Genomic DNA, 27,945 nt, shown 5'->3' with positions numbered 1-27,945 from the left:
AGCCAACCGGCCCCTTGCCACCCTTATTTGTTTTCTATAGTTATAGAACACATCTTTCGTCATTTTACATTTGTGTGTATTTGGATTTCTCATCCTAGGTTATCAACAACAAAGATCTAATTGATAGACAAAGCACCGTAAAGATCAATGATTGAGGTTTTGGGCCATACAACAAGATCTGCTTACTTATGTCAAGATATGAGATATATAGGTAATAGTCAATTTATGTAATAGAGTTGATCCACTAAGGTGTTGAGTAGCGGTGTAGCATCGAATCCCTTTTATTATCGAGAATGGTATTTTTCAACAATTCTATATGAATTTCTATCCGAACGAAAATAAGATAGTTACCTTTTAGAAAATTTTAATGATAAAGAAAGAGAGATATATCTATGCTTCAGCTTCATTCTTATGTGGGAGGAGATAAAACTGATTATTTGATGGATGGAAATTTGAGTTTGAAAATCATGCAACTAAAACACGTCTTTCATCATTTTACATTTGTATGGATTTGGATTTCTCATCCTAGGTTATCAACAACAATTTTTTTTTTAACACTTTCTTTTTTCAAGCCTTTTTTGCTTGTTCTTCCTCCTTTCACATCTATCTTGTCTGCAATTTGTCCCAAGATCTGTACTGGTGAACCCTCATAAGATCTGCACAATTATAGTTCTAAAAGATTGGGAGTTCTTAAAAGACTTGAGCTCAGATCTGTCAGACTTCAAACATAGCTCTTCTTACATGAGGTCCAAATGATTTACAGTTGTTTAACACATTTAAAATATTTTTTAAAATTTGATTAAAAAGAAAATCAATAACTTTTGGCCTTTTGTTTTCTTCTTTAAAGAGAAAAATAACCTAAAACTTCAGTTCAAATATTTTATTTCACCTTTTTTGGGATTTTCCCAAACATGTCCAAATTGGAACCAACCATGGACCAGTTCAGGTCGACCAAGCTGTTTTTTCATACACCATGGCAGATAGAACTCAAATTAACGAACAGATACGCACAAGAAGCTAGAATTTGGGTTATTGCCAGCAGCTCTCCAACTGTCCGATGTCAACAACGGACCCTTGGAGTGTGTCGTTCATCTGCTTGGTGTCCATTAACATGATAAGAGTGTTTAGAAACCCATACCAGCAGGTTGAACTCGACATTTGGAAAGCAGGTCAGCGACTGATTCTCTGGCGTGAGAATTGGCATGTAAAACTAAACTAAATAGCAAAATAATAAACAAAAATAATGTGTAGGAACAAGAAAATCTGGCTGGCCTGGATCGTTTGATTCCTTGACAGACTCTGACCTGGTTCCTGAAAGAACCAGGTAAGTCCACAAGCACTGAACCTATTCCTGATTCAACAACGAACCAGGCCGGTTTGGACATCCATCAGGCGACTCCATAAGAACTAGACCACTTCCCGATTCATCAATGAACCAATGAAGAAGGTCCGTTTAGACTGATTCCCAGCCCGAATTGGCAATCCCCATCCGGACTGCTAGTATTTAAACATGGACCCGGCCTGCATATGTAGAAATGCGGGCCTATTAATAGATCTGTTTTTGAGATGGATTTTAAGACTTAATTTTTAAGGACATGTAAACTCTAACATGAAATCATGAATATGCAAAAATAAACAAATTTTAAAAACTATAAATAATAATTCTAGTAAGGAAACATTTGGACCGTCAGTTTACATTGTTTTTAGATGGAACACCTACTTGCATCCATCTTTAAGAAGGATGCTTTACATTTTCTAAACCGCATATGTAGAAATGCGGTCCAGCCAGCATGAAACAATTTTCCTTTAAACATTGACATAAACTACTTGCATCACATGGATTGTATGCTATGAGACAATTTACTTTTGACACAGAAAGATGACAATCACTTATAGCCATCTGATGTTACATTTGATAGCTTGAAGGTGTATCATAAAGTTAGAAAATTTTCTTTTTAACTTTGAGCTTTTTATTGGAACAAATGCAGCCACCCAATTTAACATCCAATGGCAGAAGACTAATTGTGACTTGCTTGCATCAAATACAAACGGTCTAATTGTATACTTTTCCCATGTATATATGTGTGGGTGCCTTTTGCTTGACAGCAATTAAAACATATATATAGAGAGAGAGAGAGAGAAAGAGAGATTATTTTGGTATAGAAAGTAAAACAAAAGCAGAAAACAGTAAAGTAAAAAAACAAAGATACAATTAGACATGAGGGTCCTGGAATACTTTGGCATACACCCAATTACGTTTAGATTCACGAGGCATTTTCGAACGGTTGTGGCACCCGTACCTTTCTCATGAGCTCAGATTCCGTAGCGCCCTTTCTAGTAAAACTTCCAATAAAAAGGGATAAATATGATGAATAAATCATCTAAACTCAAGCGTATAGCTCGTCCACATTACACTCTCCAAGGAAAACTTTGATGCTTCGTGGTGATCCACAACTGCCTTCAGCTATCAGCGCTCTATCATTCGCTGCCATATGTGCAACAATCTTGTATATCATTTCAATCTGCTCCAAAGCACAAACGAATAAGTTCATCTTTAAACCACACGGAACATGTTGTGTGTGTGTGTGTGTGGGGGGGGGGGGGGGGGCGGGGGGGGGGGGGTGTTGTGAGAGAGATTTTGCATGCAGTAAAACTTACTTGTTCAGGCGCATGGCAACGCTGTGCAATCTCATCCAATGTCAAGGGCTCCACAGGTTCTTTACAGCTGAAGAGGAAGACATCATTATGATAAGAGCATTAAGAGCGAGGTTGATAATGCTAGTTTAAATGTTAGTAGTGGTCAGGGCTGGCTCCTATATAATACAGTAGCAGCCAATATATAGAAGTTTAAAACAGAAGAACAAACTAGTAATCATTTCTCAAAAATAAAAATTTAACCGGCATTATTTGGAAAATATCATATACAACAGATGTTATAATGGATATAACAGTGGTACCATAATTGTGGGAACCTTGGGGTTAAGGCCACGGTCTCACCTTAGGAACTCAATCCCGTGGTTCCTTTGAGGGATCTTAGAGGGAGCTGGGTTTAGAGAAATAGGGATCTCGCTCCCTATAAAATGGGATCTTGGTCTACATGTTTGTAGGATCCCTCGAAAGAGAGGAGATATACTATTAATGAATAAATGGTCTTCTCCTTTGTATTATAAATTTATTTCTTTAAAATATGTTAAACTATGATGCATATCAAATTGTGGTGTACTAGAATTATGGTATTAAAAGACCATATGTTAATATTATAGTAAGCCAATTTATGATATTATTAAACTGCGTTATTGTAGTAAATTGGAGTACTATAACTACAGCATTGATAATAAGCTAAGGTGCATCATAAGGAAAAGCTCTATCTTATACAATTAATTGATCTCATTTTAAGACCTTCCAAGTCAAAACCTCGATCCCACATGGGATCCCCCTCCCAGGTATCCTAGGATCTATAGCTCTTTAACATGTTGAATGTACGGACGCCGACCCTAACCCTAGGGAGCTTCCACCCTCTTGGGTTCAGCGTTTTTCAAACCGATCCTGATACCGCTCCCGAATCCAACTATGGGTTAATATGTCCAAGGAAACAATGCATATAAAAGGGCCGTTTTTCAGAAAAAGGTATACAACTGAGTTTACATTACCTGCTTTTCTCAAATTTCAAAAAGAAGATATTGGCACTCATCCCAACATGTAACAGCCGTATAGACCTCAAGATTGCTGATATTTGACCATATGGGGCAATTTTGACTCCATAGGGTACAACGTCGAGCATCACGTATAGATGATCGTTCAAAATCATGAATTGCAACTGCTTATTAGTTAGGATCCAATGAGAAACCAATTGCGGCAACAGTGGTTTTTCCCAGGTTTGATTTTTAGCTGGATGCAACTGGGGGATAGTTGTGACTCCATAGGGTACAGCGTCCAGCATCACGTATAGATGATCGATCAAAGTCATGAATTGCAACTGCTTATTAGTTAGGATCCAATGAGAAACCAATTGCAGCAACAATGGTTCTTCCCAGGTTTGGTTTTTAGCTGGATGCAACTTGGGGATTGTTGCCTGTTTTTTCACACTAACAAAGAAAAACAAATACGAGACATTTTTTCCATTTTTTGGATACAAGATTATTAAGTTCTTTTGCTAAAATATTCAGGTATCATTAGTTTCAAGTATGCTACTTTTGTGCATATTTAAGCCAATTTTTTAGTAATGGTGCATTACAATATGTTATCCTTCAGAAAAGAAAACCAAAACAGGTGATTGACCACAATCTCAACATCTGAAAATTCTCATGCTAAAAGATACTAATATATATGCAACTAAATATTTTGTAGCAATCTACTCAGACAATTTAATCCATATAAAAGTTACCTGGCCTCATTTAAAACAGACAAAATTCTCTTCTGAAGACCTAATACTTCCCCAGCTGCCTTTTTGCCGGCTTCAACCCCTGAAATACAAGGAGATCGAAAATGAAAACAAAAAAAAAAATCAGACACTACTGAAGTTACAATAAAATTATGAAACTGACAATTGCTAAGAGTATTAGACACAGCGAGCACGAGCACACACAGAGATGTAGCATATATACCAGGCTGGTGGTATGCATTAATGTTGATCAGGTTAGCATAGATTCCAACTGCTCGCTCGTAGAGTGCTATTAGTGCTCCCACTGATCTGGGTGTCACTTCTTGCACTGTGACTGAGATAGACTCCCGGTTGTTTGCATAAAGAGCCGATCTAGTACCCTGCATGACTCAAGGCATTAAATCAAGCAATTAACAAAGTATAATTTCAACAATAAAGTTATCAGTTTCAGTTCCTATCTTTTTTGTGGACATACCCAGTTGTAATTTGCATAGCGCAATGATTCAAAAATTGCAGAGCTGACTCGGAATCACCCAAGTCGGTTCAGGACTAGCCCGAATCCCCCAGAATTGGGTGTACCGCTCTTTTTCTTTATTATTTTTGCTTTATAAAACCGAAAATAAAAAATTTGATTTCTCTCTTGTTTCTTCACAAAATACTCTCAAAATGTCACAAATCGATCATCTTTTAGTGATCTACAATAGCCGTCAATGTTCAAGAAGGCAGAGGCAGCCGCCTAGGCAGTGTGGGGTCTGGGCTGCCTAGGCACTAAGGCGGGTGCCCAGACCCAAAGGCAGCTTGTGTTTTTTTTGTTTTTTTATTGCTTTTTTTTTTTTTTTTTTTTTCTTAAAAAAAAAATTTGGATCCCCCACACTTTCCCCCATTTTATTTTATATAATATATTGTTAAGATGCCAGAAGCACAGATCAAATAAACATTCACGACTTTAGATTGTAAATGAATAATGGTTTATGAATCATACAAGTAAATTCATGGTATAAAACTAAAAAAAAGAAGTAAAAAACAATATTCATTTGGTTTGGAGGCAATGGACATTTTTATTAAATTGTTTTCCCAAAGACACAAACCACATATCCAAATAGGAAAATAATAATCCAAATACACAATAACATATTAAATATATATCACAAAGTATACAAAAAAAATACAAATAGCAAATAATAACATCATTAGACATTAAGGGGAAAAAAAAATACAAAACCTAATGACAACTATTGAAATGTACCAACCTTCTTGAAATGCACTTGATTTCGGGTCAAACCGAAATGTTTGGGATCCCAAATCTCCTCCTTTTACAGCCCTTCTAAGCCTCCAAAAGATTGGGGATGAATATCCTTTAATATCGTGAACATTCGAGGATTTTAAATAAAATTTCAATCTCTCAAAAAAACTTCAAATATAGTTTTCTTCAAGTTGTTTCTTACTCTAAAGTTCACTAAAATTGTTTTGGGGGGCAAGAATGGCTCCCAAACCTTTATACCCCCTTTTAAGGGGGTAAAATTACATTTTTTGCCCTCTCCTGAATTTTTTTTTCTGCCAAGTTCGAGACGGCGCCTTGGCCACCTAGGCGGGCGCCTAACTTATTCCGTCTAATAGTGTCCACCTAGAACACGCCTGGGTGTTTTTCCAAAAAGTCCACCTAGGCAGCCAGGCGGTCGACTTTTCGTTCATTGATAGCCCTAAAACAATTTTAGGATCAATCAAAACATATTTTCATTAGCATTGAGAGATAAAAAACTTGCCATTTTTGAGCTCAAAATCCAAGATCTGCCATTTCTTTGATTCCCCAATTTTCTTAACCAAAAATTCATGAAAGTTGGGTAAACAAATCCACAATGGGGCTCTCTAAAAAATATGCAATACAATTTCTACGATAAAAAACCTTGCTTGAAGAGATCTAAAGTCAAAAGTGGCAGGTTTATTTTTACTAACAGAACCCTCGGATTTCAGAAAGGATCATATATTTGCTTTTTTTCCCCAGATTTTGTTAGGCTTTTTTTGCTGTAGACAGTCTTATATTAAATCTAAAATAGGTATTGCAGAATTTGAATGATATTTTAGTAGATTGAAATTTTTTCCTGCAGAAAAGCTTGGCTTTTGGTTTTTTTAGAAAAAAAGGTTTTATTTTTTTGGTTGTTCTCGGGCGGATTTGAAATCTGCCAGTTATGGGCTGGATTTGTCTTGAAATCCAATCCAAAAAATGGCAGATATGCTTTCAGATCCAAAAGAAAGCCTTTTTTATTTTTTTTTAAGAAAAACTTGTTTTTCTTTAGCAGATTTGAAATCCTTCATTTTTGGGCTGGATTTCTATTCAAATCCAGCCCAAAAGTGGCAGATTTTGAGTTTTTTTTTTATTCTTGATATTCTTTCTTTTTACTTGTTATCATTTTTTAATTTATTATATTTCTTTTTTGTCAATTTTTTCTTCCAACAGCACCTACTTGCTGAGTCAGCTTGGACCGGTGTTTCACGGGTTCGACCCACTGATCTGCTTTTTAAAACATTGGTATGGCATATACCCTTCCAATATAGGGCTGGTGTAAAAGGCCTTTTTTTTTTGGTAGTGTGTAAAAGTTCCATTAGGAAAAAGGATAATCATAGAGGTGTTCCTCATTCCCTTGCCACATTTCATTTGCTGAGGCATGCTCATTGAAAGAGACAGATGAAAATATTACATTCTAATTTTTATGAATCTGCAATGTTCACTTATAGTGCCCATATGTGATGCTACAAGTACCATATAATCAACATGAAACCAGAAATCCGGTCAGGTAATCCTTGCCATAACAGTGCACATGTACTGTTTCCAGCAGATACTTCAAGAGAACTTGATTATCGAAGTTTTATGGAGCTACAAACATGTCAGAGAAAGAACAGAAAGGCCCATAGGCGCATGGTCACACAGAACAATGCATCCAGAGGAGACATACAATAGGTGAATAAATTTAATCTTGGGTGATGTTAGTTATTTCTAATCAATAAGTGTCGATTTCGGGTTTAAATGTACATCAAGAACAGAAGTAATGGTAATACAGTAACACAATAAGTAAATAAATATATAAATGATATGAAATCACTCACCTGAAGCATACCGAAAAGATAATCACCGCAGGTAACACCTGGTTCAAGTTCCCAATCATGACCAGGTGGCCTATCACGTAAAACCTCAATGAAGGTCACGAAAAAGTTGTGCACTCCATCCCTCAGTTGTTGAATGTAGCTGGAAGCAGGGTGCAGCAAATATTAGAAAAACTAACCATTTTTACCAGTGACAATAAAAAAAATCCTTATGAGAAAGACCTACGCATGTTGATCAGTGCTCCCTTTGTTTCCATATACAGTTAAGCCTTGGTTAACCTGTCACAGGAAGGAAGGTAGATTAGAGATGGTCAAAACAAAACCCACAATCATAATAACTGCACGGTGACATGATCAGACCAGCCTGATTTTGAATTTGATCCTGCAAGGTAAGTTGTCCTGCATGGCTTGGTAAATGTAAAATATATCTCAAAGATGTAGACCTTTTGAAGGCCACATCAAATTAACACCAAATTATATATACAGGAAAAAGATTATGATGTTTAGTCTGACCACCAAGTTAGGTCATCTAGCCCTCAAAAAACATGAGAGAATTTTTTTTAGTTCGAAATTTTGCAGATATCCTTTAACTCACCTTGCGAATAATTCAAAAAAAAAAAAAGTTGAGCTTTTCCAACCTAGATTTATCATATTTGCTCAAATGGACAGGTTCAGAGAGCGCCTTTGAGGTGGAATTGATTTAGAGCATTTTTTGAGCTCCAAAGTCTAAATCATAGTTTTTTTATCTGTTTTTGGAATTGATTTTAGGGTTGGCAACAAATAATTTGAAATTTTTCAGGAAAAAAAAATCCCCCTAACAAGGCCCAACCATGACTTGAAGGTGGTCGGGCTGACCACCTAAAACACACCCATATGTGTGTATGTGGAGGAGAGAAAGGAGTATCCTCTTAACCTGCTCAACATTCATAGGGCAGTTATTATCCTTACCTTATATTTTTTTTTGGGGAAAAGTTGACAATTATATTGATTAGAGAAAATAAGAGTACAAAATTGGACCGCCTGGAGAAAACAGGGGTTATGTACAACAAAAAAAGGCTACCCTCTATCAGGGAGCTCTATACAAAAATACCCCTGGAGGACAGGAGCCCCAGGATGGGGATTTGACTGAGTTCGCAAAAAATGCTTAGTCGATAACATTTGAAGCACCAGCCTTGGCGAGAGAGTCTGCTTCTGAGTTACTCTAGAGATATATGTGTTTCCAAGTAATCGTGAGTCCTCTACTCACGTGAGAAATTTCATCAAAAATGTGGATCAGAGGCCAGGGACAATTGGCCAAACCAGAAGCCATGATATGACATTGTTGGAGTCACCTTCAACTATCAGTGATTGGCTCCAGGACCTATCGAACAATTTGAGACGCTCGAGTAAGGCTGGGGCTTCCGCGGTTTGAGAGTATGAATGGCCTATGTACTTTGAGAAGGAAGCCAAAGTCGACCCTTCGTGGTCCCTAAAGAGGCCTCTGATGCTTGCAGGACCTGGGTTGCCTAGGGAGTAACCGTCGAAATTGAGTTCTACATAGCCTGGTTCAGGTGGTCTCCACAAAAAGGCTCGAGGAAATGATCTGTTTGGTCATAAAGAGTAGGTCATGCCAATGGAGGTGGAATGCCGAAGGGGCAAAAGCGTTTGAAACACTTGTGTAGCAGCTCAGAAGATTACCGTGGATTTAATCCGATCGAACGGAGCGGCAGTGGTGGAATACTGTCCACGGAATATTCGATTATTGCATTCTTTTCAGATCTCCCAGAGGAGGGCTACCGTGGAGGCCTTCCAGAATAGAATGCCTGAAGAAGGTCAGGGATAGGGGTGGAAGGAGGAGAAGAGGAGGGGAATGGTTTTGGGGGTCACCCATTGCCATTGAAAGAGTTGGATTAAGGCACCCCAGAGGTAGTGAGCTATAGGGCAATGGATGAAAAGATGGGGGTTTGTTTCTTCGCTTCTAGGCACATTGCGCAGCAATTGGGTAAAGTCATGCCTCGCTTCTACAATTCATCGACCGTTAAAGCTCTCTGGGAAAGTGCAATCCAGTTAAAGACTTGGATTTTTGAGGGAGCAAAGGAAGACCACGCTTTAGCCACTATGGAAGGAGAAGCATGGGGAAAAGTGGGTGGTTTGATGAGTTTTTGGTAGTAGGAGGCGATTGTGAATGTCCCCGAAGGGGCAGGGCACCAGATTATCTTGTCTTCACTGGAGGTGGAAAGAAATATGGGGCTGAGAAGGGATGAAAGGTCTAGGAATTCCTGAAGTTCGAGGTCAGAGGGGGATGTTCTAAGGTTGGGGCTCCAAGTTCTGACAGTCTTTAATGAGAAGAGTTCTTCAACAGTAGCTTGGCGGTTGAGGGCTAGAGGAATAAGGCAGGAAAGAGGTCTTTCAAAGGGTTTTGGTTTAGCCAGTGGTCGAGCCAAAATCCGATTCTTGATCCCCTCCTCGGTTGGAATCTGATGTTACCTTTGAAGAGTTTGAGGACGCTGAGAAGGGATTTCCAAATGCCAGAGGCTCTACAATTAGCCCGGTAATCCGGTAGCCAAGAAGATTGGTCGAGGTGATATTTGTAAGTAATGACTTGCTTCCACATACGTCCCTCTTGAGTGGCGAAGCGCCACCACCACTTTCCCAGTAGAGCTAAGTTTTTTTGAAACTACAGATCCCAAGGCCCCCTTATTGGAGAGGTAGGTTAATTTTTTCCCAAGAAGTCAAGTGAAATCTATGCCTATTGTCGTCCCTAGCCTACAAAAAATTGCACATAAGTTGTTTGAGGCAAGAGCTAACAAACACCGGCATTTGGAAGAGTGACATTTGATAGATGGGCATGTTGGAGAGGGTAGCCTTGAGTAGGGTAACTCTGCCTGCTGGGGACAAAAAACAGCCTTTCCAAGTGGCCAATTTTCTGTCAAACTTGTCTATAATATGGGCCCAAAGGCTCTATTTAGGCTTACCGAGGCACAAGGGAAACCTAGGTAGGTTGAGGGTAGGCATTCAGGTTGGCATCCCCATCTTTCAGTGAACTGCTGGATGGTTAGTGGGTTGAGAGCCACCCAAATCATCTTGAATTTATGCATATTTACTTTGAATCCAGTGGCCCACTCAAAGCATTTGAGAATGAGGAGAAGGGAGTCTACCTCCTGGGAAGAGGCTTTGCAGAAGACCAAAATGTCATCTGTGTACTGAAGGTGGGTAATAGTAGGTCTGTGGGCTCCTATGGAAAAGCCATGAAGCATGCCTGAATGGAAGCATGAACTGATAGAATGGCTGAACACTTCAGCCACTATCGCAAAAAAGAAGGGGAGAGAGGATCCCCCTAGTGGAGGCCTCTCGAGGCTGGGAAGAATCCCTTGGGAGACCTGTTGATCAAGGCTGAAAGGTGTAGTGTTGAAATGAACCCACGGATCCACTTCCTCCACTGGTTGCCAAAACCCATACGAACTAAGGTATCATCAAGGAGTGCCCCATCTACGTGATTGTAGGCCTTCTCCCAGTCAAGTATAACAACTAGTCCAGGCAATTTCGACAGATGCCTTGAGTGAATACTTTCATGGGCTATGAAGGCATTGTCCAAAATATGGTGGTCTTTTACAAAAGACCCTTGCTGCCGGGAAATGACCAAGCCTAAAACCTCACGAAAGCGAGAGGCAAGCACCTTTGAGAGCATCTTGTATGAGCTATTGATTAAACTGATAGGGTGGAAATCCTTCAATTCTTCGGGGATCAATACTATGAATATTGCATTGAGAGCTTTATGAAGAATAGCCCTCTTGAAGAATTCTCTTAAGAAGGCCAGAAGTTACTCTCGAATGGAGGTCCAGAAATGATTGAAGAAGGCTATTGGGAAGTCGTCGGGACCGGGAGAATAGTCTTGGCCCAAATCATAGGTGGCCTTAAGGATCTCTTCTTCCTGAAATGGGTGTTCGAGCCAAGCTGACTTCTCTAGGGTCAGGGAGAGAAGGAGATGTCACCCGTGGTGGGTTTAGGCCCTGAGGGGGCAGTGAACAATTGTTTGAAGAAATTAAGGATGACCTCATCCACCTCAGCAGGTTGGTCCAAGATTACATTGTCAACCTTGATCTGTGAGATGGAATTGGTGCACTTCCTACAATTTGCAATCTTGTGAAAGAACGAAGTATTGAGATCCCCTAGCTTTAGCCACTTGCCCCGAGATCGTTGGTACCAAAAAGTTTCCTCCTGTTTGAGGGTGGTTTGGTAATCTAATTTCACCTGGACTCTTTGTTGTCTCTCTTTGCCAGTAAGGGTTCATTGTTCTTCAAGTTCATCCCCACTCCTGGATGACCCGTATATAGAAGCTTTGCGAGATTGGAAGTTGCCTGGGAGCTGTTTGCTCTAATCTTTCATGGTGTGTTTGTGCAGTTGGATCTTGCACTAGAGGCGAAATCCAGCCCTGCCTGAGATGAGAGGAGCAAAGGAATTCCACCAAAGGGGTAAAAGGTGAAGGAACTTAGGTCCTTCTAACCAGGCCAGTTCAAACCAAAATGGTTTGGGCCCCTAAGAACAGGTTGTGTGTTGAGAATGAGAGGGCAATGATCTGAGGTGGGTTTGGGGAGGGCCTTAGCATGGGATCCTGGGAAGGAGGCATCCCATTCAGCAAGGAAGACAAATCGATCTAGTTTTGAGAGAGAGGGGAGGAAGAATGATTGGGCCATGTAAACCTTGCTCCTTTGAGGGGGATGTCAATGAGGTTGAGGCTAGAGAAGAACTCTGAAAACTGGATCATTGCCGAGGTCATTCTGGAGAGAGCGTTGCATTCAAACGACCATCTCATAGTGTTGAAATCTGCACCCAAGCACCTGATTTAATTCTTCCCAAAAATGATTCCTGAGACTGTCGGAATTGGGGCCATAAACTGCCGTAAATTTGCACGGGAGTCCATCAGAATTCCTCGACAGTGCTATAGTCACCGAGAATGTGGCGACGTAAGATGCCGTAAGGGACAGCCATGAGGGGCTCCAATGACCCAAATACCTCCCAAGGCTCCCACAGCCAGGAAGGCTTCCCATTGGCAGGGTTGACGACCCCAAAGCCGCCTGACTTGTTGGAGAGTACGATAAGGTTTCTTTGTTTCAGTGAGGGCTAAGATTGAGGGGATGGCAGACAGAATAGTCTCTAACAGCACCACGTTTCATGGGGCTGCTCAAAGTCTCAGACCCCTTAAGTTTTAGGAAAGGATAATCATTGTTGGGGGTGGGGCTCAGGTCTGGAAGAGCATCTAGTAGAGGGACAGACCGGAAGTGTCGGGGCCTCGAGAAGGGCCAATGAAGGAGAGTGGAAGGAGCACTGTCGTAGTTGATGCTGCAAGCCCGATTGGAAAGCTCCCTGCTACCTCGACCCTTACTCTTGGTCCCCGGTTGAACTTCTGTTTTGAGGAATGCTTGAAGTGCTTCCATTGGCCCATCAAAGTGAAGACACACTACTCCAAGTATTTGAGAGACATTCCCTTTCGCTAGATCCATATTTGTGACAAAGGTGGAGTCCACCAACTTGAGGGAAGAGGAAAGCGATTCCAAGAATTAGAGGAGAAAGGAAGGGAGCAGGGGCGAAGGCTTGACTGAGGAGGGAGGAGGGAAAGTGGGGAGGGTAGGGGTGTGGAGCAGGGGGCCAAGCAAGAAAAGGGGGAATGGGTGAGTGAGAAGGAAAAGGGGGCAGAGGAAAAAATCCCCATGGTGAGGCAGAGGATAGGAGGGGAAAGAAAGATAATAAAGAATGGGGGGGGGGGGGTTGAACGGGGGCCAAATGGGCTGAAGGAAGAGAAGAGAGAGGGCCAGCAACCGATGCCAAGAGAGGCACATTGCCCCTTAAGAGTGGGGTTACAGACAAGGGAGAAGGGGAAATGGAGGTAGACACAGGGTAGGTGACCAATGAGGGGAGGTCAAGGGCTAAAGGGTTGGCAAGGGGTGTGGGGTCGATGCAAGCAGAAGGTGATGAAGGGGGGGGCCTAAATGAGGGGCCGCACTAGCCACCAAAGGCAAAAGAGAGGGAGAAGGATCTGAGGAGGAGTCCTCCAGGGAGGGCTGGCTGAGATGGTCCTATGTTGAGCAGAGGGAAGTGAATGCTGGGGAGCTGAAGAGAAGAGGGGGGAACCTCCGAAGCGGAAGAGGAATGCAACGATGGACCAGGAGGGAGGGGCCAATCGGAGAATGGAGGGTTAGAGATAGAGGGAAGAAAGGGAAGAGTAGGAGGCATGAGTCTGGGGGAAATAGGGAAGGGGACAGGTGTATTCGCCAGGAAGAGGGGAAGATCCAGACCACCATGTGGCGTGGGGTCAGGCAACGAGGAGGGTGTAGCCTCGGATGACCTGCCGGTGGGGGGAGCAGGGGAGAGAGAAAGGGGGGACAAACTGAGAAGGCGACGAGGGGTGGGGTACATAGCAAGAGGGAGGAAGCGATGTCAAGTGGGTTGTAAGATGAAAAGCAGGGAGGAGAGAGAAAAAATTGGGTAGGGGAGAGAGGAAGACAGCTGAGGGTCAGAGGGGAAGAGGACAGGTGTCGCCTTCTACTGGGAGAGCTTGTGCGAGTACGGACGTGGCGATGAACAGGGTAGGTGAGGAAGGGAGTGGACAGCTGGCAGTCAGCAGGGTAGGTGGGAGGGCCGAAGAAGGAGCTTCGATCTCAGACGAAGAATGAAGTGAAATGGGAGCCCTACAATGCGGTGGTGGACGGCCGTGGGCTTACGCCTGCGGATTACCTTGGTCCACTCGCTGTGCCCTGGAGGGGGTTGGCAACCAAGCTCCAGAGGTCGAACATGGCGAGAGGAAGGAGGAGAGGCTGGTTGCCAAGCCAAAAGAATCCGGTAATATAGACCTTCCAACTCAAGCCACAGTGAATAAGGGATGGATTGAGGATCAAGAACCTCAATCAGCAGTTGAATGGAGCCCATAGGAAGGTGTTCGATGGATTTCCAGTGGATGGAGCTGAAGAAACCGCACGCATAGGCAATGAATTTAAATGGGTCAGAGTCCACGCATGGAGAGAAATGTCGAAGACCCTCAACTACACTCTCTGGATTCCGAAGGCCCCAAGTTCTTGGGACCAAGGGGAAAGAATAGGGAGGCCCCTCTGAAACTAGCATAGGAAGAATTCACCCCCCGGGATGCGTTCTCGGATGAGGGGAAGGTGAAGAGAACTCTACCGTTAGTGAGTTTCCTGCAACACAGGTTGGCCCCAGAGACTCTTGCCCCACTTTTCGATACCTTAGATGTCATCTCGTCGAGGTTGGAAGGAGCCTACCAAGGACGAAGTGAGCTTCGCTTTCAGGGCAGGGTTGTGTCGACCTGAGATAAATGAAGGGGGCCGAGAAGGGTAAACAGAGAGAGAGAGGAAAGAGTGGGAGAAGGGGAAGGTGAAATGGAAAAAGATAGAGAGTGAGAATGAGGGACGGATGCAACAGGGGGCGTAGGGTTAGGCAGAGACCGCAAGGGAACAGGAGGAACGGAGGAGGCTGCTGGACAAGGGTGGTGGGGATGATGGGAGACAGAGGGAGACTTGAGCAGTTGGGTGTAGTTAGCGTAGAGAGGAGGCCAGGAGGAGCTAGAGGGGGCACGGGCACCCTGAGACAGAGCCATCTCATTCTTACTTTATATTACAACAAGTAAGCAACAAAATAAATATTCTTGTTATAAAATGGCATTTTATTAGTTGTTAGAAAGCAATAAGTACTCTATTTGGATGATGTGATGCTCCACATGGATGATGTAACATCCCATTTGGGTAAAGTCATTCCTCAGCATAGTCAATAAATGTTTTTGTTTCTACCCAAAGTTTCTATTTAGCACTTGACCAGTTCCATAAAATACCTCTAGACAAAAAGTGTCGACATTGTGGATAAGGGTGTAAGTGTTCAAAAAAATTGAGTTGGTTAAGAAATAAGCCAGAAGAGGGAGTAGCCTAAAAAAACCATATATATATATATATATATAACTGCATTCAAAACCATAAGGATGGAAATCGATATATTGGTTAATATCACTGAGCACGATAGCCACGCAGTCATTCGCAACATGACAGTTCTTATTGTGAAGTTGAGAAAGCATGTTAAAGTATTGTGAAGTTGGACTAAAATCATAAACAACAATCGTATCACCATCTAAGATACACGTCAGTAGACAGATGCTATGCTTAATGGTCATGGTCACAATTATGATTAATTATAAGAGTTAGTAAGGATAAGTGGATCTTCCAAATCAATGACAACCAAAGAAAGAGGAAAGACGGGTAGTGAAGATTGAGTGGAAATGGGGACTCTTTCATGCCTATGCTGAGATTCTGTCGATAAACTTCTTAAAGTTTGCAACCATTAGGGAATGAGAAAATAACTCATCAATGTCACTCAAAAAAACTAGATATGAAGATTTGCATCCAAAACAAAGTAGAACTTTAAGAAAAATGTGCACACAGTTACACACCCGATTACCATCCAGATCATATTCCTTTCCAAGAGACTCCATCACCAACTGCTGCAAATACCTGCTAAAAAGTAGAAGGCTATCTTTGTAGGGAAGTACAACCATATCCTACAAAAAGGACAATGAGACGATTCAGAATTCATGTCATGTTATCCTATTTTGATCAGAGAAGCAAACAATAATAATAGTAAGCCATCATAAGCATCAATTCTAGTAGAAGAACAAGGATATATCCAAAGGGAAACCAAACCTTGGATCCCACACCATCAGAAGCCCAGTACCAGCATAAAGCCAGTAAGGCAGCAGGATTATTTTTCACCTGAACACAAGAATGACAAGATATGTAGAGTAAGCACAGCAAATTTAAGCAATGCAACTAAATCGATTAGACAAACTATATAAGGTGATATTGTCACTAACATAGAGAATAAAGCCACTAACATAGAAAATAAAGTAAAAGGAAAAATTAATAACAATCTGGCAATGCTATTTTACCACAGGAGTTCGAGTCGCCTCATCCATCAGGGCTGCACCAGCAAGCAGTTCTCTGATGTCAATTCCCTAAAAAATAATACGTTAATAAATTAGTATGGATGTCTGGGAGGAATATAATGGGAGCTCATATTAAGCTACCACATTAGCATACCTGGAGTGCTGCTGCAAGTAAACCAACTGCAGACATTTCGGAGGTTCTGCCTCCAACCCAGTCGAACATTGGAAACCTAGCAAGCCATCCTTCAATTCTTGCTGTATTATCCAATAAAGAATTTTCTTGTGTAATAGCTACACCCTGAACAAGAAGTCCAACTTAAAAGAATCCACTACTTAGAATATATCACAACATAAAGCATCTTAAATAGAAGTCGGAACTTCCAAAAAAATAAGCTAAAGGAGCCCAAAGGTTCATTATCATACATTGGCTTAGATAAGGGAATTAGTATATATTTTTTTACCAAATAGATGTGCCTAATTATGGATGGACTAAACTTGGCAAAACTTCTCAGGCCCCAGAAACTCAAATATCATGGCAGATAATATTGCTATGACAACTTAGGTTCTCAGTAATTTCTCAGTGGGGTAACTTTATGTGAAGTTCTCATTGTTCCCGTTTTCGGTCAATTCTCCAAAATTTAAATGAATAAAAAAGGTACTAGAAAAGGAGAGAATGAAAAAAGATAGAGCTTAAAATTACTTCTTCAAGTAATGCTCCATAAACTTACGTTTTTCTTGTATATTATGTACAAATTTATAATGCATATTTTCTGTAAACCTATATTTACAGCAAAGCATAAATTCCAATCTTTGATAAAGATGTAAGGAATTTCTGAACAAGATAAATCTCTCCAGATATTACTGTAGTTCCTTTCTCTTAGTTTGGGACTTGGCACCTGGCTTGATTAGCTGTGGTGTTGGCAATTGCAATGCCATCCCTGGTTCACATACCTCTGCAGACCTACCCAAAAAGAAAAAGTTGTTATTTTTTTGGATCAACCAACAAATATTAAACTTGAGAAAGGTTACAAATAGGCTAAGCGAAAGCTTTGGAGATGCCAAGGTAGCATATCGATGACATGCAAATTTCATGGAATCGTTTTGCTCAACATCTCCATTAGCTTGTGCATCTGTGGCGCTATCAGCATCCCTCAAAGCATGGTGGACTGCTACTAGGTGAGGATACACCTCAATCCTCAAGCTTGTCAAAGATCATCACCTAATGACAAGGAGGGGAGCATCCCCTCTAGTCAACCTAATAACATTAAAGCTACCATCCTCCACAATGGGCACAAGTTTGGGAACCACAATTGGAACCCTTGCTTCAATAAGTGCTTTATCACACCATTCTAACCTCCATAAGAAGGAGAGTAGAGTTTATCACATATCTCAAATGTCCTGCAATCCCACCTTGACCAGGTTTTCCCTTGGAGCTCCCATCAGAGTTAACCGATGTCCAAAAGGTCACCATCTATCTATGTCCTTGTTGGAAGATTTCTAACAGCAAAATGAAGGAGTGCATTGTGATTTCATAATTACATCTAAATTCATCCTTATGGTGAGTTGTAGAGAAAATACTTTTCTCTTGTGATGAGAACAAGGAAGAGATTGGTACCAAATTTACTGCCCATTGCAATTATAAACTAAGTCCAGTTACCACTATGAATAGAAAGCATGGGCTAATTTTCATTAACTATGAAACTGCATTTGCATGGAGTAAATAATTGGAATTTCCAAAAGTCTGTATGAAATGGTTCATTAAACTCTTATCAAGAAACCATATCAACTCATTATATCGAATCAAAGGAGAGATACACAAAAGCAAAGGATCGAGGCTAAAAGAATGTTATGAAATTCTATGGCCCAGCTTAACAACCTGGAAACTAAAAGTAACCTTCCAGGAACCATCAGGGTACTAAGACCACTGTAGTTGTCATTTGACTGTTGACTCATGCAGCTGACCAATATTACAACCTAGATACCATGTACATAGCAAATTGTAACCAATCACTTCGGTCAACATGAACCAAGAACTGCAGCATGTCAATAAGTGCCACAGTTCACAAACTTTGCATTTGAAACAAACAAGAAGCACACAGCATTGGAGTAATTCATTAAATGTTGCATTGATCAAATGCAGAACTGCTTAATGTGTCAATTTCACAAATGCAATGTCTGTGATTCCAACTTCATGTAAATTGTCCAAAATGTCAAACTAGTACAAGAACAAAGAGTGGTCTCTTAAATTTGTTTCAGGTGAAGTTTCATTGTTTAGATTTAATATTAATGATTTATTAAGAACATGTGTCAAAGGCAGGAATAAGATGTTCTTCAAGAAACAATATTTTACTAGCAATATCAGACAACAATGAAGACCCATGGCAGATTCCAAATCCAGCATTCATGTTAATCAATGGATATTACTAGAGGAAAACATATACCATGAAAACTCTATGATAGCTAAATTGCGAGCCAATAAGTAACTGCATTGCATAGCTGTAAGCACATTACTGAGAGCAATATCCTGAAATTTTGATATGGGAACAACTAGGGATTGCTTTATAAAGAACTATTAACCAACATCAGCACACCAAAGGCTGCTGCTCGGACACACAAACTTCAAGAACTGTAAACATAGATGATGGGAAAAGAAATTCCAAATATGAGTAGTAATGCTCGACAGCGAGTCATGCAAGACAGCATGGGAAGAAAAGGTTTCCCAATAGGATGACAGAAACAGTACAGCATATTAGGGAGTCGTCAAAAGAATGAGTGAGATCATAATAGAAAGGAAGTTAAGGCCTCGGTAACAATTTCATATCCAACCTACATTCAGCTAGACTAAAACAAACTTAAGATTCCATGTGTGTGCAGGTAAAATAAGAAGAATGGCAAAGCAGCTGATGTTACGAAGGAAACAAAAAGCAGAAATGGAAAACCTAAAATCAGAACCTGTTTCGAGAAGTCCAGGCCAGCTTCGCGAAAGGCCTTCTGCACTTCCAACAACCCATTCCTAGTTTCTGGAGTGCCTCCACTCTGACCAGATGGAAGTCTAGATAAGTCAGGACCATTCATGAGCAATACATTCAAGTGTTCATAAATTTGTAGACCTTTAAAATCAGGTACAAATTAAAAGAAGAAAAAACAATTCAAACCTTTGAAATCACAACAACAAGGGTAGAAGCCAGCTCAGGTCCAAGCTGTGCAATCTGATGATCAATTCCAGCTGGATCTGTATTGTCAATAAATCTTATCTGCCATGTGTTACAAGTTATAGACATAGTCAGCCAAGCAAGGACATCAGGTAAGACACATGACCAGCTTCTAGAGTTTAAGAAAACGTTAAGCAAGAAGTCAAGAAGCTTGGGAACACACAAGATAGATGATATATGCAGGTTTACAGTTTCTAGCTAAGAGGTTAGTAAAAATTAAGCACACAGTATCCCAAACCCCAAAATACACGTAATGACTCACAACAAAAGAATCAGGCTAAAAGCCAAGTCTTTCCCTCCAAATAATTGGCTGCTAAGTCCGTCAAACTGGAAAAAGCTCTGATGATGATGATCATGATCGGTTCTTGAGTGCGAAGATATTTTATTCAACACCAAGCTCAGGATCTGCACTAGGCAAAAACTTTCTCCTGGATAATCTGTACTAGGACAAAACTTTGCCCCGCATAAGCCTACAGTTCTCCAAATTGGGGTACAATATGTATGGTTTACGTCCCTTTGGTAACGCCTTTGATGCCGTTATCAAGAACAGGTAAATTGGGCCCTTTTGGACCAGATGCAATCCATATGAAGTCATATATACAGAACTACAATAATATCCACTCTTGAAGAGGATATAATGAATGCTCCTCCATACAACACTAACAATTGATAGAACCCTCGTGATAAATTCTACAGAAACAAACTTAACAATCTCCTATCCAAAAGTCATCTGTGTATCCCCCAGACCCTGACTTGCAGATGTCCTACTCATACCTCCCTTTTATCCCTTCAAGGATCTTCCCAAACCTCCCAAACCTCATCCCTTTCATTTTGAGGACTGTAGAGCCTCCTTAGTCCCAAAATCTTCCCTCCCTCCCGCAGCATGAGAGCTTGGAAAGGACTATTAAAGCTTTACCAATCTGCCTCCCTATTAGTGGTATCCTATGCAACATATCTGGCGATCACATTTTGGAGTGTCCGACACCGGCACCATACATGATACATGTTGACACTTCAGAAACTCCAGCTGATATTTCTGCCAAGATGGCCAGGCTTGTCTCATATTTTTTACATGTGAAACAGATAGGCTCTGCATGTTAACCATAGATACACAAGTCCATGTTCCAGCTAATTATGCCCATGATTTAAACATGTTATCAGGAATGTAGGTATCTAGGAAATCTCATAAATGTGGCTGTACCTTTTTTGTTTTCCTTTTTTTTTCTTGGCTACAAGTATCTGCAAGTCGGACACATGTATTTTTACTATTTAATTATTGCATACCCCAATAAATAAATACACATGTAGGTACATATGCTTACAGCCTAGCACTATACAAATGTGTCATGGTGGCCCACCAGTATTCAGATGACATCTCGAACATCCTGTCCATGTCACACAATGACACTCATGTCCATGTCCTCACAACATAGGCACCTAGGCGCTTTCCCAGCAGTTCTTTACTACTATGATTATCCTATTCCTGTCAAACAAATAGAAATAGGAAAATAGCTTCTCAGTGATCTTCACCACTTCTGATGGTTGAACGGCTCCTCTTTTCAATCCCCCAATGCCTCGCTGTCTCCTCAGTTGCCCTTTGTGACAAACAAACTTCAACAGCTCTTTTACAGTAACTACATGCTGGCCCCAAGCTGTTGTTTCTTCACGCATTATTGGATTCTTCTTGTCAAAATTTCACTGTTCAAACTTCAGAGTTCAGATCTGCCCTGTTCGACTCAACCATTTCATTCTAACCATGGGGAACTGTTGATAAATCATCTTCACCTCCTCATGCAAGGGTGCTTGCTTCACTTTCATCTGGGACCAGGATTGAGCTCTATTCTCTCCTATTTGACCCAAGTTCTCCTTAGACCATGTATTTGTCTCCAGCCCTATATCTAGCAGACCCTGATACTCTATCTTGCACTAGGAAGATAATAGCATCCAACTCCAACACATCAAGCTCTATGTCAAAAACTACCGTTAGCCTGGGAAAACCTAGCATGCTCCACACCAAGAATTTGTACCTGCTTTGAACTCCCCAAACAATTCCTGTATCAATCACAGGGAAACCTTGTTATAGGACTCTAAAGCTAGATCACACCAAAGCCTCTCCACCAATGGAAAACCTCCACCTGCCACTAACTCTTCCAAACAACTCCCATGATGCAATATTGACCACCACAACCTAGATGTTCATTCTAAAGACAAGTCAAGGTCGCTGGTGTCCCAGAAATCAAAAAGCAGATGTACCATGTTCATATGTGTGAGACTCGTCCCAGCACCACCTTCAACTTCTTCTTGATTCAATGCCTCACATAAGAGATGTCCAAGTGATGTGAATAAACCAAGCCTACTAGGCAAAGTTTGTGCATTGCCGAGGAACCCCTCATGGCCTTTTCGAAACACGTCTTTATGCATGGCTGAGGAGACTTGACAGTTAGCCAACTCTTCAGATATCTCCTTACGTGCGCATATATGGATGCCATTAACGTGGTTGGCGTCATGGCTTGCAATGGAGCATCAAGGATGTCTCTTAGTGCCTGAGATTTATTTCCCTCAAAATACGGTACCCATGTTCTTTTTTCCTTTTTTTTTTTCTTTTGTATAAATCCATGTCCTGCTAGTTGCACTACACACATTTAATACAAAAATTAGATATAAACGATAAAGTACAAGTCCAGGGGCATAAAGGAAATGACTCGATTAGGGAGTGTAATTCACTAGCACATGTCAAGCAAGAGGGGCCCAAACACATAGTCCAGCAGTATAAACTGCGATTAAGATGTTAAAGCGTAGCTCCAACGGCAGCTCTATGGGCCCTTATTTATCAAGAAAATAGCAGGCTAAATCCTAGTGGTCTACAAAGGACTTATGCCAGTAAGGCATGGACAGAGGATTGTTGACTTGGATGTGCATAATCTCCGAACAGAAGTTGGGGCCCCTCAAAGTTTATTTAGATGGATGAGAGAACAGACACTATTCCCAACAGAAGAATACTGAAACTATAACAAGAGTTTCTTTAGATCGGTAAACCAATTAACATATACTTCTGTCATGTACTACAGGATGTCAATGAGGTTGCCAGGTCTCTAAGAAAAGAAAACATCCTCAAATAAGCATTATTATCAGATTTCCATCCGCCACCCCAATAAGATTTTACATAACTAAACAAACGTCACTTATCCAATAATGAAATCTAGGACATATGTAATCTATAATAAAATAATCTATAGTGGTAACAATCATAAAAGAAGTAGAGACTTGAGAGTAAAGTATGAGATGAGGTCATCCAAATTGAAATGAAAGAAAGGAGAACCCGTAAAATCAACATCAATAACAGATTAAAAAAAGGAAGACTCAGCACAAAACCAACCAAAAGTAGATTAAGAATAAACCACAGTGTCTCGAAGAGAAGCATCCTCAATTATTATACATCATTTAGAGGAAGAACAATAATTTAATAAAATTAAAATCAGTTATAAAAACCTAAATAAAATTAAAAACAGTGTATTTAGCGCACCTTAAGAGGCGGATTATCTGGAGCCAATGCCTCTGCAACAAATTGTGGTCCTAGTGCTGATCCTCCAATTCCAACAGAGAGCACTTGGGTAAAGCGACCAGCTGGAGATGATGGGGGCTTTATCTGTTCTCCTTCAAAACAACAGACCAGAAATAGAATGACTACACTGCATAAGATAAGTAAAAATGAGACTATACAAGTAATTTGACAACTAAAGAACTTCAATTTGCTATCTTGGGCGATGAAGGAACTTCAATTATTTAATAATATCACACACATTTTAATATTTTGTGAGAAAAGATGATTTGGATGCAAATATGATCCATAGTTTGAATTTTGGGAAAGAGTTCACATTTATCAATAATTATGTGATGCTATCATCATCGTCGTCGTCGTTGTTGTCAAAGCCTTTTCCCAACTATTTGGGGTACATGAATCTTGATCTGCCATTCTGCTCAATTAAGGATCATACCGTCAGTGAGGCCAAGAACACCCCAAAATAAGCAGATATCACAGATTTCAGATTCATGAAAAGTTTTGGCTAAGTATTACGTTGGCTGCCTACATAACACAATTTTACCCGGGTTTGGGACAGGTTAAGGTCCTCAAACTTCTTAGACCAATTCTATGATGCCTATACATCTGCGATAGATATCTCCACATAAATTCGTAACCAAAACAAAATTCATGATAATCATTAACAAAATATGACACGAAGTCTATGGCTACATGAGTTTGTAAAAGCTAAATCAGGAGGAGGGGGGAATGTAGTAATTGATACATGTGAGAAACAGAGTTCAAAGACGTTTTCGAGAATGCCATTTTCAATCACACCACCAAGAAGAGGTGGAAGACAGATGATGTATCAGATCAGACTGCTCTGGAAGAAAGGTATGCCCAGCTAAACGAGCTTGAGCTGGAGTAAGGGAATCAACAAGTTGAATATCAGTCTCCAAGTACCACTCTTTGGCAATGTAATCAAACTTTTCTGCCGGAGTCATCATGGAATGATGATACAAGATAGGTCCAATTCGAGTGAAAGCAGCTCCCAATGAGCGATTATCTGGATATGTGGCTTCCACCAGAGTGACAAGGTAGGGAAGGATCAGCCCTTACTTTACGGAACAAGAAAAAGGGATGCAAATGTAATATATAGATGACTGGGGGACATCCTTCTAAACATCAAAATGAATAGAGGGAATCATTCCGTTGATGCAATCCTAAAATAGATAAAACCTAGGAAAAACAAAGAATTCAATAATGTTTCCGTCTTCTTTCCTCATGTACTTCATGGCACTATATAAGGTTTATCCGAAGTTCTAAACCATACCGAGAATATACTCCAAAAGCCAAAAACATTCCATACCCTAGGGTACATATCCAAAAGGCAAAAACATTCCATACCCTAGAGTACATATCCAAAATCAACTTACTGTCTCATTTATTTTTTCAAACTGCTTCTCATACCATAACAGTTTCATCCACTCCATCCACCAATCTCAGTCTACTCACGCACATAAACCCTAATAATCCCATATTTATCCAACACTCTCCATCACGAAAAAACTAATAACAAGTTGAAGTACAAAAAACTGACCTTTCCCCTTGTAACATCTTCCGAAAACCTACAAATGGCCTCAAGCGTGGTATCAATCTGTTGCCTAAGAAACGCAGTAGGAGCAAGGTGAGAACTTCTAAGCCAGTAGTGGCCAACCATTCGCCCCTCATCAGGGTTAGCAATTGCTCCTCTCTCGAGCTCATCCATGGCCTTGAAAGCTGCTTCAAATCTAGGAGTCATGCTTTCGAAAAACTCATCCGTAAACCCTATTCGACTAACGTCGAGAAAAATCCCTAGCTCCTTATGCTGATAAAGCCAGTCCACATATCGATGCCAAAGAGCATAGGGATCCTTTTCCAGCCCCTTCACCGCTTTCTTCTTCAGAGCCTCTGAAATTAGAGATTCCGCAGAGACCTCTCGAGCCACTGCTTGGGGTGTAAATCTCCGGAATTCATGGTGATTGCCTGAGCTCCGGCCAAATAGCTTTGAAATTCCGATCAAATCTCTTTGATTTTTTGGGGAATTCCGAAGGGAATTAGGGGAAGAGATGAAGGTCGAAGAAGATGAAAAGAGGCCGGAAATCGACGACATGGCCGGATTTTATCAGAAAATTTGCAGAGGGGCCGGAAAAGTTCGATTTTTCACTCTATGTTTTCTGTTTCCTGTGAAATTTGATGCCTTTCTTTCTTAATTTTGGAGCGGGTTTTATAGTGCAGATGCACGGGGTTGAAGATCCCGCCGGCCGTGTCACCCGTGTCAGGAGCAGCGTGCGTGCATTTCATGGAGTTGTTATTTGTCTCGTTCAAGTTGGTCTTCCACCCTTGCATTTAGTAGTCACACCCATTGTGAGATTGGAAGTTGGAAGATGCCTTAGGTCGGGGCATTTTTGTCGCTATTACAAATATCGTACGATGGAACGCGCACCAACCCGCTAATTTACGTGACAAATTTGAAAAGCCATTGTAGCATTTAAAAAAGGATAGATATGAAAAAGTTCAAAGAAGGTGAACGCCATATATTGTAGAGTCAAGATGTATCTCAAAATGCATCGATATGGGAAAACCATCGATATGGAAAATAAGAAATATTTAATACATTTTTTTTATTTTTATATATTTATAAATCTGCTTGATTTGAACAAATTTTAGAATGAAAGGTGGTATGAACAATATTTATTTTTATTATTATTATTATTATTATTATTATTATTATTATTATTATTATTATTATTATTATTATTATTATTATTATTATTATTATTATTATTATTATTATTATTATTATTATTATTATTATTATTATCGCTTCAAAACCATATAGGAATGGGTCAATGTTTGGTGGTCAAGGCGACAAGGTGCTACAACATGATGTATTGAGTTTCATTTTTACTATGAATAGGAGACCTGTTCTCACTAACTGCCTAAAAAAGAAAACAACCCATGTATGTGGTGGATTATCTGCCCTATAGATCTATGTTGTATCGTCTTATCACTGACCTAGATCCATCCATGATGGTGATGTGGAAAAATAATAAAATGGGGGGTTTAAATCTACGTTGTATCGTCTTATAGATCTACGTTGTATCGTCTTATCACTGATCTAGGGACCTGAAAGAATACTAGATAATCTTGAAAAAAAAAAAAAAAGAATAAAAAGTGTGAAAGGGGGAGTTTTGGGAGGGTGACTAGGCGGCTATGGATACTTTCCCAGAATTGATCAAGTCTACCTCTGCATGTATCATTCCTAGCTAGATAATCACACCCCAAACGTAAGAAGCGAGTTCTTTACCTAAACCAGATAAACTCTCTGCATGGTGGGTGCCATTGCCTTGCAGAGTGTACGAGTGCTTACACACTATGGAATCAAAGCATCAGAAGAAGGAGAGGAGACCCGCGAAGTTTGCAACGATGCATTAATTGTAGAGTGTGTATGTACCTGTACTGTGTCGAGGAAAATGGTTTTGATAAAAGTATTCCTGAAAATTACAAAATAAATGATAAGCTATTCTATAAATCTATTCAATGTTATCATATTCGCCTCGTCAATGTTATCATATTCGCCTCGAAACGTTTTTTTTCATTCTAGAGTTTTGACATAAAAGAGATGCACTTTGGTTCATCATAAGATTTGGGGAGGCCTTTAGGTGTATTTTAAGAGAACAAAATTTAATTATAATTGGCACTTATTGCAAAAAAAAAATTAAAATAAAAGGCATTTCTTAGAAAATTATGAATACCATGAGTTATAATTTTTTGAAATTTCATTATTTGGATAGCAGAGAAAGCCATATGTGTGTGTAAGGGTAACTTTTTATTTCAGCAAGGGATTGATTTGCTTTGCTTCGCTCTAGGGGTGATCGGAGGGAGAGAAGAAAATCGGATAAAAATGAAACTAACTTATTGGATCCTAATTAGCACTAGAGGTTTGATTTTTTTATTTTTAATTTCATTTAGCTCATGTGCCTCCTTAAAAATATCTTGCCTTTATTCAGGAATAAGGGTCATGAATAATTTCATTATTTGGTTCGGACAAAGTTACTAAAATCCCTAATTTGTTCAAGTTTTTCAATCTTGAATAAAGACAATTTGATATTTTTTACTCTAATTTTTAAAGAGGCACTTCAGTGAAAAAAATTAAAATAATAAGCACTACCAACTTTAAGGGGCATATTGGATCACCTCAACGATTTTCAATTGATATTTTTCCATACATTTTGCTTTTTACTTTGGAAATTGTGGTATCGCAACCAGATATGCTTTTTCCTCATGGTCACATTGTTACGAACAACATGGGTGTTTGCCACGTGTCATTTCTGGGACTCGCATCTGAATGACTCTCTTTCCTACCCATGGCTTCAAATAAGACCTACCTCTTTCCAAGGGGTAGCAATGGACCCAGACTCGGACCCAGACAACATGGTCTAGGCACGAGTCTAACATTTGGACCGCCCGGTCCAATCCAGATTCAAAACTTGGACTGAAACACTATTTGAGTTCCAGTTTTTCAATCTTGAATAAAGAATTTCATATTTTTTACTCTAATTTTTAAAGAGGCACTTAAGTGAATAAAACTAAAAGAGTAAGCACTACCAACTTTAAGGGGCATATTGGATCACCTCAACGATTTTCAATTGATATTTTTCCATACATTTTGCTTTTTACTTTGGAAATTGTGGTATCGCAACCATGAATGCCTTTTCCTCGTGGTCACATTGTTCGGAACAACATGGGTGTTTGCCACGTGTCATTTCTG

General features: G+C 40.2%; 1 protein-coding gene across 1 annotated transcript; it reads right to left on the bottom strand.

Moving 5' to 3' along the window:
• Nucleotides 1-1,947: 1,947 nt before the first annotated feature.
• PGI1 (phosphoglucose isomerase 1) lies at nucleotides 1,948-25,373 on the bottom strand. The gene is made up of 14 exons (XM_006841161.4): nucleotides 24,733-25,373; nucleotides 23,136-23,258; nucleotides 19,556-19,654; nucleotides 19,353-19,436; nucleotides 16,555-16,698; nucleotides 16,404-16,469; nucleotides 16,159-16,227; nucleotides 15,909-16,016; nucleotides 7,707-7,759; nucleotides 7,484-7,622; nucleotides 4,605-4,761; nucleotides 4,385-4,463; nucleotides 2,659-2,725; nucleotides 1,948-2,522 (listed from the first exon to the last, which is right to left on the bottom strand). Exons 1-14 carry the CDS (start codon nucleotides 25,282-25,284, stop codon nucleotides 2,388-2,390), a joined length of 1,875 nt encoding a protein of 624 aa, XP_006841224.1. The 5' UTR covers nucleotides 25,285-25,373; the 3' UTR covers nucleotides 1,948-2,387.
• Between the last annotated feature and the right edge of the window lie 2,572 nt (nucleotides 25,374-27,945).

Source organism: Amborella trichopoda, chromosome 4, assembly GCF_054954075.1.
Source record: "Amborella trichopoda isolate Santa Cruz 75 chromosome 4, AtrichopodaSantaCruz75HAP2 v2.0, whole genome shotgun sequence".
Lineage (NCBI taxonomy): Eukaryota > Viridiplantae > Streptophyta > Magnoliopsida > Amborellales > Amborellaceae > Amborella > Amborella trichopoda.
The sequence above is the reverse complement of the archived record's forward strand: the minus strand, read 5'-3'. Positions and strand labels throughout refer to the sequence as shown.